The sequence below is a fragment of the Notamacropus eugenii genome, chromosome 1 (genome assembly GCF_028372415.1).
Source record: "Notamacropus eugenii isolate mMacEug1 chromosome 1, mMacEug1.pri_v2, whole genome shotgun sequence".
NCBI classification, from domain to species: Eukaryota; Metazoa; Chordata; class Mammalia; order Diprotodontia; family Macropodidae; genus Notamacropus; species Notamacropus eugenii.
Genome location: NC_092872.1, coordinates 15702617 through 15721021, shown reverse-complemented (window position 1 = coordinate 15721021; position 18405 = coordinate 15702617). Strand labels below are relative to the sequence as shown.

At 40.4% G+C, this 18405-nt stretch overlaps 1 protein-coding gene across 3 annotated transcripts in view; it reads right to left on the bottom strand.

Annotated features, from left to right (window-relative positions):
• RNF20 (ring finger protein 20) overlaps positions 1-11786 on the bottom strand; it is a 30444-nt gene extending 18658 nt beyond the window's left edge. For 2 of the 3 annotated variants that reach the window (XR_011977226.1, XM_072655062.1), the window contains exons 1-6: positions 11640-11786; positions 10131-10298; positions 4188-4355; positions 3922-4069; positions 3592-3774; positions 555-673 (exon numbers count right to left, since the gene is read on the bottom strand). Coding sequence is in view for 2 of the 3 variants with exons in the window: in XM_072655062.1 (XP_072511163.1) it covers positions 555-673; positions 3592-3774; positions 3922-4069; positions 4188-4355; positions 10131-10259 (747 nt within the window). In the remaining variant the exon portion in view is untranslated. Of the gene's footprint in view, positions 1-554; positions 674-3591; positions 3775-3921; positions 4070-4187; positions 4356-10130; positions 10299-11097 lie in introns of all 3 variants that reach the window. The other variant, XM_072655073.1, reaches the window with a different exon arrangement.
• Between the last annotated feature and the right edge of the window lie 6619 nt (positions 11787-18405).

Sequence of the window (18405 nt, the reverse complement as noted above, 5' to 3'; positions counted from 1 at the left end):
TAGAAAATAAAACCAAGGGCTTTCCAATCTCAGCTCAGTGTTCTTTGTAGTAGAATGAAAACTTATCACCATTAACACCCAAGTTTGAACATTTGATCTCTTTCATTTTGTAGGTGAGGGAGTAAAAGTCAGAAAGTTAATTGACTCAGTCAACAGGAACTGCCCACAAACATCTGGGACCCACACACTGGTTCAAGCCCCTGCCTCACCCTCTATGCTGAATTTCTCTTCTTGACTTCTTCTTGACTTTGTTTTGGGAGGACTGGAATTTTTTTTTTCTATTACCTGCCAACGAGAGTATAAGAACTACAGCCCAGGTCTGACTCCCACTCTAGAATTCTTTCCACTACGCCACCAGAATTCCCCTCTCGTTCCCATGCAGCTTTCATTCTTCAGCCCTGGTTATACTGTATTTGTTAGACTAAGACTCTTCTAACAATGACCCTCCTGTTGTACAGTAATCAATGTAGTATACAGTATTCCACATAAAGGACAGGCAGGTGCCAAAGACCAAAGTACAGAAGACAGCACAGTTCCCTTTTCTGGTCAGGTACCTCCTGAGACATGGTGCGGTGTTTCTCCTGAAGAAGGTCTGCCAATTCTTGAAGCCGGCCATTCTCATGAGACAAGAAGGAGTTCAGTTCCTGGACTGCTTCCTCCATAACCAAAGCATCTGGGGAAACAAAAACAGACGAAGCATTTGAGTTAAGTTACTTAAGGGATGGCACAATCACATTAATAATTCCCATTAATTAATTAAAAATTCCCATTCACTACTATTAAGAATTCTACAGTTTACATATTCAAGACTCTGAAAGACCACTGTCACAGTTATTTCTTCTACCAGTAAGGTTACGAGTCATTGATGTCTTCTCATTCATGTATAATTCCTGTCTTACTTCTATGCACATTTTTCTTTAAAAAAAAAAAACTTTATTATTTCCCCAATTACATATAAAAAAACTTTTTTAACATTTTTATTTTAAGTTTTGAGTTACAAATTCCATCCCTCCTGCCTTCCTGAGATGGTAAGCAATCTGATATAGGTTATACATGTGTAATATTTTTGTTTTTACACAAATAAGTTCTTTTCCCTTTTTTTGATCTCTTTGGGATACAGGTCTAGTAGTGGTATTGCTGGATCAATGCCTTTTGGGCATAGTTCCAAAACGCTGTCCAGAATGGTTGGGTAAATTCACAATTCCACCAACAATGCATTAGTATGCCAGTTTTCCGACATCCCCTCCAATATTTATCAATTTCCATTTTTGTCATATTAGCCAATCTGATGTCTGTGAGGTGGCACCTCAGAGTTTTTTAATTTACATTTCTCTAATCAGTAATGATTTAGAGAATTTTTTCAAATGGCTACAGATAGCTTTGATTTCTTTGAAGACTTCCTGTTCATATCCACTGACCATTTATCAGAGAATGACTAGTACTCATATAAATTTAACTCAGTTCTCCATATATCTGAGAAATGAGGCCTTTATCAGAGATACTTTCTGTAAAAAATTTTTCCCAATTTTCTGCTTTCCTTCTAATTATGGTTGCATCAGGTTTGTTTGGACAAAAAGTTTTTTATATTATGTGTGTGAGTGTGTGTGAGTGTGTATGTGTGTGTGAGTGTGTGTGTATGTGAGTGTGAGTGTGTGTGAGTGTATGTGAGTGTGAGTGTGTGAGTGTGTGTGAGTGTATGTGAGTGTGAGTGTGTGTGAGTGTGTGTGTGTGTGTGTGTATGTGAGTGAGTGTGTGTGTGTGTGTATGTGAGTGTGATTGAGTGTGTGAGTGTGTGTGTGAGTGTGAGTGAGTGTGTGTGTGAGTGTGTGTGTGAGTGTATGTGAGTGTGAGTGTGTGTGAGTGTGTGTGTATGTGAGTGTGAGTGTGTGTATGTGTGAGTGTGTGTGTATGTGAGTGTGAGTGTGTGTGAGTGTGTGTGTATGTGAGTGTGAGTATGTGTATGTGTGAGTGTGTGTGTATGTGAGTGTGAGTGTGTATGTGTGTGAGTGTGTGTGAGTGTGAGTGTGAGTGAGTGTGTGTGTGAGTGTGAGTGAGTGTGAGTGTGTGTGTGTGTATGTGAGTGTGTGTGTGAGTGTGAGTGTGTGTGAGTGTGAGTGTGTGAGTGTGTGTGTGAGTGTATGTGAGTCTGAGTGTGAGTGAGTGAGTGTGTGTGTGTGTGTGTGAGTGTATGTGAGTGTGAGTGTGTGTGTGTTATTTATCTTTATATCTCTATATACAAGGGCAGCTCGGTGGTGCGCTGGATAGAGCACCAGTGCAAGAGTCAGGAGGATCTATGTTCAAATCTCACCTCAGACACTTGACACTCACTAGCTGTGTGACCTTGGGCAAGTCACTTAGCCCCAATTGCCTCATCCTGGGTCATCTCCAGTCATACTGATGAATATCTGGTCACTGGATTCAGATGGCTTTGGAGGAGAGGTGAGGCTGGTGACCTGCACAGCCCTCCCACCCTCAAAACAAAGTCAAGTGCAACTCATGTCATTGTTCTCTGATGGCATGGTCTTCTTTGGCAACGAAGGACGAACACACACATATCTATATATAATACATATTACGTAATATACATCATTTAATCAAAATTATCCACTTTACATTTTGTAATGCTCTCTATTGTTTGGTCCTAAATTCTTCCCTTATCCATAGATCTGTCAGGTAAACTATCCTAACATACATTTTTCATAGATTCATGCAACCAGATGGAGGTCTTTTTTTACATCTTTCAACATTCCTTAGGAGTTAGTGCAGCAATCTGGGAGTTTATCCAACTGCTATCTTACTAAATAAATAACTTATCTTACCAAATAACCAATACATAAGTTTAGATTATATGCTTCCTTAATTGCTTATGATACCTTTTTCCTCTAAGATATAACTGGCAACATATTAAAAATCTATTCGTGTCGGCCTGATAATCTCTCTCCACTGCTCTCTGGCTCACCAAAAATTTTAATTCTTTGTGATGTTCCATAATTTACAGTAATATAGCATCACTGGGAAAATACTGATGTTTAAAAAGATAACGTTTTATATTAGGAAACAGTTTGGGATCATTGAAATTACTGCACTATTTCCCATTTCCCAAATACAATCTGGCCGAGTTCCTTCCTCCTATGTAATAACAATTACAGCTAGCATTTATATAGTGTTTTAAGATCTACAAGTATTATCTCAATTTATCCTTAAAACAATCTTGAGAGGTAGGTGCTATCATCATTATTCTCATTTTACAGATGAGGAAACTGAGGCAGATAGAGGTTCAATGATTTGTCTAAGGTAACAGAGCTAGTATCTGAGGCTGGATTTAAACTCAGATCTTCTTGACTCCAGGTCCAGGAATCTATTCCCTGCCTCTATTTCACTCTAGGCCCAGCTCAGGATTCATTTGCAGTTCTTTTCCAAGACTAGCTAAGTCAATGTCATAAACTTGGTAGTGTGGGTCCAGCAAAACTTGCGGACTTGAGCCTAAATTTATATGTGTGTGGGCTTTGCACACGTGTATTAGTGTCTTTGGAGGCACAATGAACACAAGAATGAAGATGAATTTCCACTCTCTCTCATGAAATGGCTTACCTCCACTGTTCAGCTTGCGAAACAGAACATCCACCTTCTCTTGCAGTTTTTCATAGACTGTCACGATCTGAGACACAGCTCGGCGAGAGGACTCCACGCGCTCCTGGAGCTGGGACTCCATCTCCTCACTGGTGCTGCTGGCCAAAGTAGCAAGGAAGGAGAAAGCTGGCTCCAGTCCCTCCCCTTAAAATGGAAAGGAAAGCAAAACAATCACTCAACTGGAAAGCATGGAATCCTCTTCTCCTCCAGAAATGACAAGATGTCCTCAGAGCAAAATGACACTGCTAAAAATATACACTGATCATGGTACATCATGACAAAAATACTCACCTCTCTCTCGGTCATCTTTACGTTCTTGATTGCTATCTGAATCTGGTTCTGGTTCAGGAACTACAAGGGCTTTTCTTTCAGTGAGCAGGTCTCCTAAGCCTTGTTCCAGATCATAGCGTTTAAGGATGATGCGGATGTTTTCATCAAACTGGAAAAGGAGAGTAATAGAAAAAGACAAGCTTTACTCTAGGGTTAGAGAGAGTTCTAAAGAAAGCTACAATTCTCAAATTAGGAACCAAAGATAAAGAATAAGTAAGCAAACCCACTTGACTCCAGTATCGGTTAACAATAAGTAAAGAAGCATCATCAGTGGCCTGCCGGCGCTCCAATTTCTCAATATGCTCCCGCAGCTCGTCTTCAATTGCCTGTCTCTGATCCAGCATCTCGGCCAGTTTACGATTTTTGGTCTGCAGCGTCCGGATGTCTAACTCCTCCTGCCAGAGAATATCAATCTTGTTAAAGCCTTACGACAAAATTGTTAAACAAATTAGGTGAGAGGCCAAGTAGGACATTTTACTGTGTTTATGTTATTTCTACCACAAAAGAAATAAAATTGTTATGTAAAAGTTGAAGCACTGAATCTCTTTAAAGTTTCCAACAGGGAAAGCAGTAAAAGAGAAGAAAAGGTAGACCAAAAAATGGGCTAATGAAATACAGGGACTGTAGTATGAGTAAAGAAAACAGCAATTTAAATACACCAAGGTTTCAAAATTCCAATTTATACTATTCCTGGGTACTTGGTATGTGTGTGTGTACACACTTATATATACAAACGAATGAATACATAAGACTTTGAAAATTTCAAAGTGATATATAACTTAGCTATATAATAATCTTCCAAGTGAAATTAACTAATAAAAAACATCCCCAAAGTACTTCTGCACCAAACCCAAATTCCTTAAATGAGTTACAAAATAGCCTTATACAAAGTATCCTTTTCAACAAGTAGTATTAAATGTAAGTGTCCGTATAAATCATGCATAAAGTATACCACATACATGGCAAACAGCCAGTACACCTCTCCACCAGAGCTGATGCCATGGCCCATATCATCTTATTTTAGAGTCTTCTCCCCCTCCTTCCTTTTCATATGGTTTTACAATTTGTAACACTCCTTCAGGATAGTCTCTTAAATTCTTAACCTGTTTTCATCTGAGGAAGAATCTATCTACCCTGCAGAGGCTTTGCAAGGAATAATAAATTATTACGTGTTCGTCCTTCGCTGCCGAAGAAGACCATGCCATCAGAGAAATGATGACAAGACTCGCACTTGACTTTGTGTTGAGGGAGGGAGGGCTGTGCAGGTCACCAGCCTCACTTCTCCTCCAGAGCCATCTGAATCCAGTGACCAGATATTCATCAGGATGACTGGAGATGACCCAGGATGAGGCAATTGGGGTTAAGTGACTTGCCCAAGGTCACACAGCTAGTGAGTGTCAAGTCTGAGGTGAGATTTGAACTCAGGTCCTCCTGACTCCTGCACTGGTGCTCTATCCAGCGCATCACTAAGCTGCCCCAAGGAATAATAAATAACTCCTAAGTGTGTATATTTGAACATATGCACACATTTCATCAAAAACTGTTCCAGTGCTTCATCATACTAGAGAAGTTAAAACTGAGTTCTTCAAGACTCCATCAGTGGAGCGTAAGCTCTGCCAAGTAGGTAAAGTTTCAAGAAATAGTCCAATAACAAGAGTATACGTCTATTATTCAAGAACCAAACAAGCTAAGCATAGAGATGTTCATTTCCAGCAATGTATCTGGCTTCCAGATCATTACTGCTGGTCAGAATTCAGGAAGGTATGTCTGCCATCATAGGGCAGGCAGGCAGTGGCAAAATGACAAACCTACAGAGTGCTATGGATATACTCATACACACATGTATCTGTACTGATATGTACAAAAACATACATACACAGTTAAAACTCTATCTTGCCACTACAAACTCAATTTCATTTTTTACTGCAACCCACAAGATTGAAAGGCAAGAGATTTCTATCAAAGATCACCTGTCTAGATCTTTGTCTTTCCCTCCTCTTCTTTTTCCTCAGGAAGTGTCCCTCTCCCTGATCCAGTCCACTTCAGTTCAACACAGTCAATTCAATTGTGTAACTACTACAATGGGAGGGAACTTGAGGGTACAATCTGTGTAAAACTGACCCAAATTACACATACACAAACTCTTGTTATATATACAGTTCTGTGAGAATGGAAGGTAAAGTACTAAACAATTCCATCAGATACTCCATTATCACTCCTCTTTTAGACCACATCTCTTTCCTCCAGGCCTGGAATCTAAAGTCATAATAACATTATGTAACAGCAAGCACCCAGGATGACCTGCTGGCACAAGTTCTTAGATCTGCTCTGCTAAGAGAAGCAACTTTAAAAGGGGTAAACAATCTTCTTTAATTACATATACCAACAGCCAGGGCTTCTGTTAGACCATAAGCAATACATACATCACAGATTAACAGACAGATCTCTCTGACTATTGTATACATAGTTGTGGGAGACAGAAGCACCAACCTCTGGGTTTTCAAAGCGGGGCCCAGCTCCTTAAAACGGCTACCCAGAGTTTCTCACATGAACACTCTTCCAATGATTGAGTCCCAGAGCAAAACCCCAACTTAGAATATATACAGAGGCAGAAGGCATCACAATCCACTTGCTTCAGTACCCAATTACCAAAAGGTGAGAAAGCCTTCAAGCAAACAAACCTCCACCAATCAAGCTCCACCGGAGGCCTATTAATGGAGAGGAACATCTTTAACTCCTCCCCCCACCCACCATTAACCTTACATTAACATTACACTAACAACTCCAGCATCCACCCTCTAGGCCAGAAAAGAACAATGAACATTAGTACTCTGTACTTTGCTAAGAACAGCCTGCCAAATAAAGCTGTTTTTCCTTTGGGTGATTTGACTCACAAATTCAACAGGGATCTATTTGCACCTCCCCTGTACCAGCTTTAGAAGCCCAGTTATTACCAGGAATTTAACTCTAGTCTGTTCTCAAGACCTGATGTTAAATGCCTCTCCCAGTTTCTTTATTCAAGATTATTACCATGCACGACATCTTAAACTCTTAATTCCTGCAATTCCACATCACCCCTGACTCCTAGATCCCCCATTTCTTACCCATTCACAGCTCTTTCTCTCCTCCTAAAAGCAAAAGTTAAATAATTACCTACACTGTTTCTAGAGGCAGAGCCTAGATGGCAAAGTTCAGGCCAGAACTACCAACATTCCCTAAACTTTAAAATAACACCTCAAATCAAATTTTGCAGTGGCAGAACCATCAGTGGGTAAGAGGGAGGTATTTTTCCAGCCTATGACAATTTAGGAAGTCCACAGGAGAGGTGTGTTAACACTAGGGTGGGTACAAGCCCAGAGCATGGCAGAAACACCAGCAGGGGGCCTTAGAGGCAAACCACAACAACAGCGGCAGTGCTTCAGGAACTCTCAGCCCAGAGATGGTAATGGGGTCGACAACTGATCATCAAGAGTTTACAGAGAACCCTTTGCTAGCACTGGGTACAGCTGGCACTGACTGGCAACGCTCTTTCCCCATTAGCAGTTCTGGGTCACAGTTCTAGGGCAGAGAGGAGAACTCATGATTGGTCACAAGGGAACAGGGGCTCTGGTCAGAATTGCAGGACCAAGAGAAGCACTAGCACTTGTGGCTGGAGGTGAACAGGGGACCTGGGACAAGCAGTAGTACTTGAGGACCCAAGGGGACCAAGGACCCTTCCTGGGTAAAGATCAGAGCACAGACCAGAGAAGCAGTGACCATACCTCTCCCAAGATAATACCACCAAAAACCCTCAGACTCTCAGAACCAGCTCTGAAAACAGCAGTACTAAAAAGCTTGAAGCTTATTACCGTGTCTCCCTACCTCTAGGTGAACAGGGCCCACATTTAATATAAAGTTCAAAGTCAAGAAATAGGCTGGATAAAAAGAATTTGACCATAAAATACTACTATGATAGTAGGAAAGACACCAAGACATAAACTCAGGAGACAACAATGAGAAAACACCTACAAACAAAGCCTCAAAGAAAAATGCTAATTAGACTTCCAGAAAGATAAAAGCTTGATAGAAAAAAATAGTAAAAGAAATGGAAGCTATGAAAGAAAATAATGAAAAGAGATTTAACAACTTGGTAAAAGAGGGACAAAAAAATAGTGAAGAAAATTGGGCAAGTAGAAGGTAATGACTCCGTGAGACTTCAAGAAACAAAACAAACTCAAAAGAATGAAAAAATGGAAGAAAATGTGAAATATCTCACGGGAGAAACAACAGATGTGGAAAATAGATCCAGGAGAGATAATTTAAGAATTATTGAAAAACATGATCAAGAAAAGAGCCTAGACATCATATTTAAAGAAATTATCAAGGAAAATTATCCTGATATCCTACAACCAGGGAGCAAAATAGAAACTGAAAGAATCTAACAGTGACCTCTTAAACTCCCATGAATATAATGGTCAAATTTCTAAACTCCCAGGTCAAGGAGAAAATATCTCAAGCAGCCAGAAAGAAAAAAATTCAAATATTGTAGCGCTATACTCAGGCTCACATAGGATTAAGCAGTTTTCATGTTAAAGAAATGGAGGATTTGAAATATGATGTTCCAGAACAGAGGATCAAGGATTACAATCAAAAATAACCTAATGAGCAAAAATGAATATAATCCTTCAGGGGAAAAAAATAAACATTTAATGAAATAGAGGACTTCCAAGGATTCCTGATGAAAAGACCAGGGTTGAATAGAAAATCTGACAGTCAAACACAAGACTCAAGAAAAATATTAAAAAGTAAATATGAAAGAGTAATCATAATGGACTCAATAAAATTAAACTGTTTATATTTCTGTATGGGAAGATAATACATGTAACTCCTAAGAACTGTATCATTATTGGGGCAGTTAGAGGGAAGTCCACATAGGCAGAGGGCACAGGCATGAGTAGATTATGTTGGGAGGACTCCCCTCAAAAAAGGGGTATTAAAGTGTAATGCAGTGGAAGACAGGGGAACGGAAAGACAAAATGGAGAAAATTTTCCTCACCTAAAAGAAGCACATAAGGAAGAGTTTTTATGGTGGAGGGGAAAATTAGGGATGGGGTGGCAATGCTTGAGCCTCACTCTCAATGGCTGATTCAAAGAGGAAAGACTATATATACCCGTTCAGGTGGGTATAGAAATCTATTTTACCTAAGAGTGAAATAGGAGGGAAGGGGAAGAGAGATATGGGGGGGGAGGGGCTAGAGGTTAAAAAGGGAGGCATCGGCCAGAAGCAAAACAGACTGTTGAGGAGGAACAGTTTAAAGAGAGAGAGAATGAAAAACAGAAGTAAATAGGATGGAGGGAAATACACAGTAATCATAACTGTAAATATGAATGGGATGAGTTAAGCAATAAAAAAAGGAGAAAAAAGAATGAATTAGAAATTAGAATCCAACAATATACTGTGTAAAATAAACACACTTAAAACAGAAAGATACAGGCAGCAGAATTAAAATAAAGAAAGGGCTGGAGCAAAATCTAGAAGGCTCCAAATACAGGCTCCATGACTGACTCTTACACACCTGTCATGAAGCAACAAGGTGAGCTAAGTTTTGAAAGGCTTAATCACCAGGTTGTGTCCAGGACGATGGCATTTTTTCCACAGAAACTCCTGAATACTCTCTTCCACATTCCTCCCCACCCCCCAAAGAATCATGGATATTTCAAGGAGCAATAATAGCTAATAGCTAGCATTTATACACGGCTTCAAGATTTGCAAAATGTTTTACAAATATGTCATTTTATCCTTGGGACAATCTTGGGAGGTAGGCTGAGACCTCTATCAACTGTACCACTTAGCTGATCTATTTTTTGGTCTATGACTTTATTCTTGAAATTCCCCTCCCTGGAATGACTACCTCCTATACACTTACTGCAAACCTGCTCTTCCTTCAAGGCTCACAACAAATACTAACTCATTACACATACATCCCTCAGCTACATATACCCCGCTCCCCCACCCTGGACAAATTTCATCTCCCAGAGTCCTGCTGAGCTATTACAGCTATTTGTGAAAGGAACTTATTTTTCCTACTGGACTATAAGATCAAGAACAAAAGTCTTTGTATGACAACATGAGAAGTATTCAGAAAGCGTGTACTGGGTAAAGAAGGTGTGTGTGTGGCATGCATACATACCGTGGAAGACACACCCCCTAGTTTAATAGTTTCTACTGTGGTCCCTGAGTCTTCAACAGCAGCCTTCTTTTCTGGGGGTACTGAAGTACCAGGCTCCCCAGCAGCTCTCTTATTGCCGATTCCTGACATTTTGACCCAAACGATGATTGTCAACTTTTCTGGTTCTTCCTGAAAAGTGAATTCACATGAGAACAGCCATGGACGTTAGGCACACTAAGGGCGGAAGGAAGGAAGGGAAGAAGGAAGGGAAGGAGGGAAGGGAGGAAAGAAGGAAGGGAGGAAAGAAAGAATGGAGGAAGGAAGGAAGGGAGGGAAGGGAGGGAAGGGAGGAAAGAAGGAAGGGAGGGAGGGAGGGAGGGAAGGAGGGAAGGGAGAAAGGACGGAAGGAAGAAAGAAAGGAAGGAAGGAAGGAAGGAAGGAAGGAAGGAAGGAAGGAAGGAAGGAAGGAAGGAAGGGAAGGAGGGAAGGGAGGGAAGGGAGGAAAGAAGGACGGAAGGAAGGAAGGAGGAAGGGAAGGAGGGAAGGGAGGAAAGAAAGAAGGGAGAAAGGAAGGGAGAAAGGAAGGGAGGAAGGGAGGGAGGAAGGAAGGGAGGAAGGGAGGGAGGAAGGAAGGGAGGGAGGAAGGAAGGGAGGGAGGAAGGAAGGAAGGGAGGAAGGAAGGAAGGAGGGAAGGGAAGGAGGGAAGGGAAGGAGAGAAGGGAGGAAAGAAGGAAGGGAGAAAGCAAGGGAGAAAGGAAGGAAGGAAGGAAGGAAGGAAGGAAGGAAGGAAGGAAGGAAGGAAGGAAGGAAGGGTGGGAGGGGGGGAGGAAGGAGGGGAGGAAGGAAGGGAGGAAGGAAGGAAGGAAGGAAGGAAGGGAGGGAGGGAGGGGGGGAGGAAGGAAGGGAGGAAGGAAGGAAGGAGGGAAGGTACTTCAGGGCTCAGGCACCACAGCCGACGTGGGAGCCCCCTCCCGCTTCTCCCCCTGACCTCTCGGGCGGGGGTCCCATAAATCCACCGCTTCAGAACCTTGTGGGAACACAAGGGGAGGGGCTCGCTCGGCTCCCCAGCCGGTTAGCGGTCCTGGGGCTCCCCAAGGGGTGCGGGAGGGGGCACACGACAGCCTGAGCCGGTTGGATTCGCAGAGGGAGGGGGCATCCTCGGGCCCAGGAAGGGCGCCGGGCACGCCCGGCTCGGACACTCGGGGAGCGCGGAGGAGGGACTGTGATGCTGGACTCCGGGGGGCAGGAATTCGGGAAGGGGGGCGCGGACACGCGTGGGGGCAGGGGCGTGGGGACACGCTGCGATCCCGAAGGAGAGATCGAGGGGTCTGCCGCTCCTGGCCCTGCCAAGCTGCAGAAGCCGGTTTCACGGTGACACCCGCCCAGGAACCCTCTGGCGCGGGGCAATTAAAGCAAGAGCCGGAAGTGCCGAGCTCCTTCAGGCGGGCCTCATACGCAGGGGGTCAAGGTGGGGGGCTCGTCTCCTCCCAAAGGGATACCGGATAAGACTTCGGGTAACAGATGACTTACCTCAATGTGCCTGGGCCACTTGGCGGCCTCTCACCCCTGACCCGGGGCGGGGACAGAGCACACTTCCGGAGGCGGGACAGGATCCCGGAAGGAGGAAAGAACAGAGATGTCCCCTTCCTCCCAGAAGCCAAACTGGGCCGGGCGGAAGTGGCTTCCTCCACGCACGGTGATGAAAAGGCGTTGGTCGGCTCCTCTCTGTGAGCACCAATCCTCATTCAGAAGACCCGCCTCTTTGTGCTCTGATTGGTGAACGTCATCCACAGAAGTAAAAAGCTCTCTTCCTATTGGCCGTGTGGTTGCCAATGCCCCGACCATCCACTAGACTAACGGGACCTAGGAATGCGGAGCGTGAAGGGACTGAGGAGATGGAGACGGCTGGTGGGGATGGAGGAAGGGAGACTGATGGGGAGCTCCAGGGTGAATAGTAGTGAGGACAACCGAGGGTTAGGTAAGAACAGCCTGAGGAGAAGGAGTGACTGGGTTTGTGACTGGGAAACTGAGATATTAACTGTGTGACCCTGGGCAAGTCACGTAACTTCTCTATAAAATGAGGGGGTTGGACCCAAAGACCTCCAAGAGCTTTGTTTATTTAAAATTATGCATCGGTATTCACTGGGAAAATAAAATACAAAGATCATACACCAGGGCAAGGCTGAATTTATACAAGGAATTCAGGGGTGGTTCAATGTTAGGAAAACTATGAGCAAAACTGAGCCTATGAAACAGAATATATGTATATGCCTAGTTTGATAGATACAGAAAAAGCTTTTAAGGAAATACGACACTCATTCCTATTTAAAAAAAATACTGGACAGCATAGGAATAAATGGAGCTTTTCTTAAAATGATGAGTATCTCCCTAAAACCAGGAGCAAACATTTCCAGTAAGGTGAGATGCGAAGCAAGGATGTCCGCTGGGACAACTTTATTCAATATTGTACTAGAAATGTGAGCTGTAGCATTAAGACAAAAAGAAGTTGTGAATAGGTATAGGAAACCCACAAAACTATCATTTTGTAGATAGAATAGTTTACTTAGAAAACCCTAGAGAACAGAAAAAACTAATGAAAAACAACTTCAGCAAAGTTAATGGATAAAATTAACCCACATCAATCATTGGAATTTCTATATATTATCAAGAAAATCCAGAAAGATGAGTTGGAGAAATTCCATTTAAAATAACAGCAAATGGTATAAAATACTTAGGAGTCTACTTGCCAAGACACAAAAACTATATGAGTACAATGACAAAACTGTCTTAGTACAGATAAATACAGATCTAAGTCACTGGAGAAATGTTCATTGTTCATGCATAGGCCAAGCCAATAAAATAAAAATTACAGTACTACTGAAGTTAATTTACATATTCCGTGTCATAGAAATCAACTCATAAAGAATTACTTTGGAGATTTAGGAAAAAATAAAATTCATCTGGAGGAATTAAAGATCAAGATTATCAAGGGAATTAATGGGAAAAGGGGGGAAGTTGCAAAGGGGGCCTAGGAATACCAGATCTCTAGCTATTTTACAATCAAAGCAATTTGGTAAGAAATAGAGGGGCTGATCAGTGAAATGGATTAGGTGCGCAATATACAGAAGCAATGAGCACAGTGACCTGATGTTTGATAAATCCAAAGATCCCAGCTATTGGGGCAAGAACTCATTATTTGACAAAAACTCCTGGGAAAACTGGAAAGTAGTCTGACAGAAACTAAGCATAGGCCAGTATTTCACACTGTGTATCAAGATAAACTCAAAATGGGTGAATGATTTGGACATACAAGTTGACATTATAAGCAAATGAGTGGATTAGGGAAGAAATTACTTGTCAGATCTATGGGTTGGGGAAAACTTCATTACCAAATAAGAGAATGAGAGGTTCATAAGAGGTAAGATGGATAGTTTTGATTACATGAAATTAAAAATGTTTTGCATAAACAAAGCCAATATAGCTAAAAAGAAAAGAAAAATAAGGAACTGAGGGAAAATCTTTGCAGCAAATTTTTGTGATAAATGTTTCATTTCTAAAATATTTAAAGTACTGAGTCAAATTTAGGAGAGAGTCATTCCCTATTTGATAAAAAGTCAAATGATATGAACAGTCAGTTTTCAAAGAATGGAATCAAAGCTATCAAAAACCATGTAAAAATGTTCTAAATCATTAACAGAGAAGCACAAATTAGAACATTTCTGAAGTACTACTCATACACATTAAATTGACTATGACCTAAAAAAAAATGACCTGTTGAAGGGGATATGAGAAAATAGGTATACTAACGTACTGTTGGTGGAGCCATGAATTAGTCCAACCATTCTGGCAAGAATCTTGGAACTATGCCCCCAAAACTACTAAATCATGCATACCCTTTGATCCAGCAATATTTCTGCTAAGTTTATATCCTAAAGAAATCAAAGAAAGAGGAAAAGGATTCACATGTACAAAAATATTTATAGCAGTTCTTTTTGTGATGGCAAAGAATTGGAAAGGGAGGGGATGCCCATCAAATGAAGAATGTCTGAAGAAATTATGCTATATGAATATGATGGAATACTATAAGAAATTATGAAAGTGATGGTGTTAGAAAAAACGGGGAAGTCTCTTATGAACTGATACAAAATTAAGTGAGCAGAAGCTCACTTAATAATTTATACAATAACAGTATTGTATCTCCAACTACCCATAAAGAAACCCTAAAGTCATCCTCTATAAGCCTGGTCCTTTTCCTATATCACTACCTTTGTTTAGCTCCTTGCTAAATCTCAGGCCCACTGCTTTTGTGTCAATAAAGCTCCCAATGGCTATAAAAAAAAATATTGTAATGATAATGAACTTTAAAAGACTTAAAAACTCTGATTAATGTAATGACCAAACAGAATTTCAAAGGCCTCATAATGAAGCATCCTATCCACCTCCAGAAGAGAGTTGATGAACTCAAAGAAAAAGTTGAAATATATTTCCTTTCATTTTTTTTGCACACGCCTAATGCAGAAATTTGATTTGTATAACTATACATACTTGTAATGAATTACATTTTTCTTGCCTTCTCAATGAGTAAAGGAGAGCAAATTTGGAATGGAAAATTGAATTAAAAAAAAAAAAAGACCAAAGGACGTCCAAAAGAAACAGTCAAAGATGGAGGAAGAGGACCAAGAGAGAGCAGTTACAAAATCTCAGAGATGGTAGTGAATCCAAGGAAGCCGGTGACCAACATTGTAAAATTCTAGACAGGGGTAAAAAAGTAAAGATTGAGAAAAGGCCATTAGATTTGGCAATTAAGAAATCATAGGTAGCTTCTAGGAACAATAAATAGTGTATTTTTTTCTGGAACATCAGTAATACATGTGAATTGTAAACGGTAAAATGGGAGTCTGGAAAGGTAGGTTGGAGTCAGGCTATGAAGAGTTTTAAATATCAAACTCAGACGTTCAAGGCAATAATAAGAATAATGGAAGAAGTGTTGGACTTAAAAGTCATAAAAAGCTGGGTTCAGATCTTGCCTTTGACAGTTAATAAGTATGTCATGATGAATGGATAATTTAACTTTTCTAAGCTTTAATTTCCTCATCTATAACATGAGAGTAATTATACCTGTAGTATTTACCTTGCAGGGATGTGAGGATCAAATGGATTTATATATGTGTGTGTATATATATATATATATATATATATATATAGTCTTTTACAAATCATAAAGTCCTATCTATAAATGTCCATATTTATTATTTTAGAGGCAATAGGGAGCCATTGAAGTTGTTCAGGAAAGGAGGCACATAGACCTGTTCCTTAAGAAGATAATTTTCATATTGTATAGAGGATAGATTGTAAATGGGAGAGACTGGAAGCAAGGAGACCAGTCTGGAGGCTACTACAATAGCGCAGGCAAGATTTGGTAAAAGTCTGGTGAAGCGGCTATGTCAATGACAAACAGAATAACTGTGGAAATATTATAGAGGTAGAATTCACAAAACTTCACAACTGGTTAGACTTGAGTGAAGGAAAAAGAAGAGGTAAGGATTATTCCAAGGTTATGAATCCAGTTAACTGGAAATATGGTGATTCCTTCAACAGAGAAAGAGAAGTATAGAAGAAGAATGTGGTTTAGGGAGCAATTTTTTTGTTGTTGACATGTTGAGTTTTAGATTCAGGACATTCAAATAAGTGTCCAGTGGGCAGTTGTCTATGTGGGACTTGGACGTTCAAGAGAGATAATAAAGCTGGATATGTAGATTTAGGAATCATCCTCATACAAGTGATCATGGAACCCATGGAAACTGATAAGATCACCAAGTGTGAGAAGAGGGAGAGAACAAAAGAGGACGTATGCTGAGTCTTCATTTGGGGGCATTCAGAAATGGATGATGCTCCAAAAAAGAGGCTCTGAGCATTTTCAGGCAAGAACAACATCATGGAAGCTAAGGAAGGAGCAAATAACCAGGGAGAGGGGTAACTGACAATGCCAAAAAATACAGAAAAATTAAATAGTATGAGGACTTTTAAAAAGCTATCACACTTAATGGTTGAGATCGGTAACCTTGGAGTATGTAGTAAAAGATTTTTACAGGATATTTTAAATGTTGGTGTGATTGGTAAACTAATGGAAAGGAAGTAGTTGGGTAGGCTTGCATTTAGTTGAGGTAACTAGAGAATGGGTATTTGAAGAGGTTGAATGAATTAAAGGTTTGAGTGATGAGTAAGTCTGAGAGATGAAGGGGTTAATGGGAAATGGGACAGCTTTAGGAAGAAGGGATACCAGAGATTTGAGAGTTATGGATGACTGTTGAAGGAGGATAAAAGGGGATGGAGTTTGAGAAAAAAAGGAGGAATCAGATATAAGTAAAGGAGGAAGGGATTAAATCATTAAGAGAAATAGGAAGATGAGGATTTGGACAAGGATGAAAACAGGTTGAGGTGATGGAGAAGAAAGAAGGGAGTTAAGAATGTTTGGGAATTTAAGGAGAATTGCAGCATCAAAGATGGGAAATGAGGCATTTTAAGGGCAATGGGAGATAGAAGTTTAAGGAAAATGGAAGAATGGGGGAATTTGAAGAAGATAGCTCAGTAGAGGGCTTATGGAACACTCTGGGATGGAGGATTTCAGAGGGATAACGTAGGGATAGAGAGTTAAGTACAGAATGATGGGGAGAAATAGAAGATGGGGAAATTTAGAGGAAGGTGGGCATTAAAAGAAATGAAAGATATTGAGAAGAATGAGGGGTGGAGTGTTGAAAGGAGTGTAGGCATGAAGATTTTGAGGAGTATGGGGAGATTGAAAAGGATTAGGGAATAGAGTTGAAGGAGTTGAATGAAATGGGAGAGACAATATGAAAGCAGATAAATGAGGAGCACATTTGAAGAGAAAATGTTGATTGATGAGAATAGAAAAATGGAGAACTTAAGTAGGATAGTAGCATGAGTGAGCATCAATAGAGTAAATCAATAAAATCACCCCACCTCATTTAAAGCATCAAGATACTTCGCTCTGATACTTAATCAGTTAAGTTGAACATTTTTCTATCGAATCAATCAATCATAGTTTTTAAATCAAATGTGAAAAAAATTCTTGCTCAACTAAATGTCTATTCAAATTGGTCAAAGAACTTGGTAAATACCCTGTGGGACCTGTACAAAACCAAGAATTAGAACTGGCATTCAAGCATTTGCCAGCATAAGGAATAGCAATTTCAATAAAGCCCCTGAAAAATCAATTAATTTTTAATTAATCACTCCGTCTCATCCCCCATCCCCTTCTTCTTGACTGTAAGAATACCTTGTTGATTTTGGAAGGCTGAAAGACTTGATCGTTTTCATTGGCATCCTAGCAATGTCCCTCCACTGGCAGCAATCACTGCATTCAGGAGCCAAAGACCGACTGGGTGATGTGACAAAAGTAGATTCAAGGCTCCACAAAGAGTTCAGTAGAAAGTTGTACCATAAATATGGGGAACATCTTGAGGACTCTAGCACAAGGACTTCCAGGATTTGTTGTCAGGATCTCCTTTACCATCACTCTCTAAGTGTGAGTCCAGTTTCCCTTGGGCTTTGTATATACTGGTAAGAGAAGGTGTCATGTATTTGGGGAGGGGACTTTTATCTTGTACCAACTGTTCATACTGTACCACCTTAGTAAAATACCTCCTTCTAAAAGCTAAAATTAGTCAAGCTAAAAGTCTGACTAATTAACATCAAATAACTGAATATCAAATAAAATGTATAACATATATGGTACATATGATATATTTTATATATTAGTATATAATATATACTACATATAATATATAGAAATAATCATAGGGAGAAACATATGGGGGGAGTTGAATAATATAGCACTAGAAAAGATACCTCCCAACTGCCCAGCGCCAACCCTAGACCAGTTAGAGGATGTAACAGCCACATTCTGGATACCCAACTGGTGAGTGAAAGTAGAATTTTGCATAGTTACCACAGAGCATGTGCCACAGTAGGTTTGAGGATATAGTACCTTCCAATGCTGGCAGATCTTTGCTTGGGGTTGTAGAAAATGACAGAAAGAAAGAAAGAAAGAAAAAGAAAGAAAGGAAGGAAGAAAGAAAAAGAAAGAAAGAAAAAAAGAAAGAAAGAAAGAAAGAAAGAAAGAAAGAAAGAAAGAAAGAAAGAAAGAAAGAAAGAAAGAAAAAGAAAGAGAGAGAGGAAGGAAGGAAGGAAGGAAGGAAGAAAGAAAGAAAGAAAGAAAGAAAGAAAGAAAGAAAGAAAGAAAGAAAGAAAGAAAGAAAGAGGAAGAGAGAGGAAG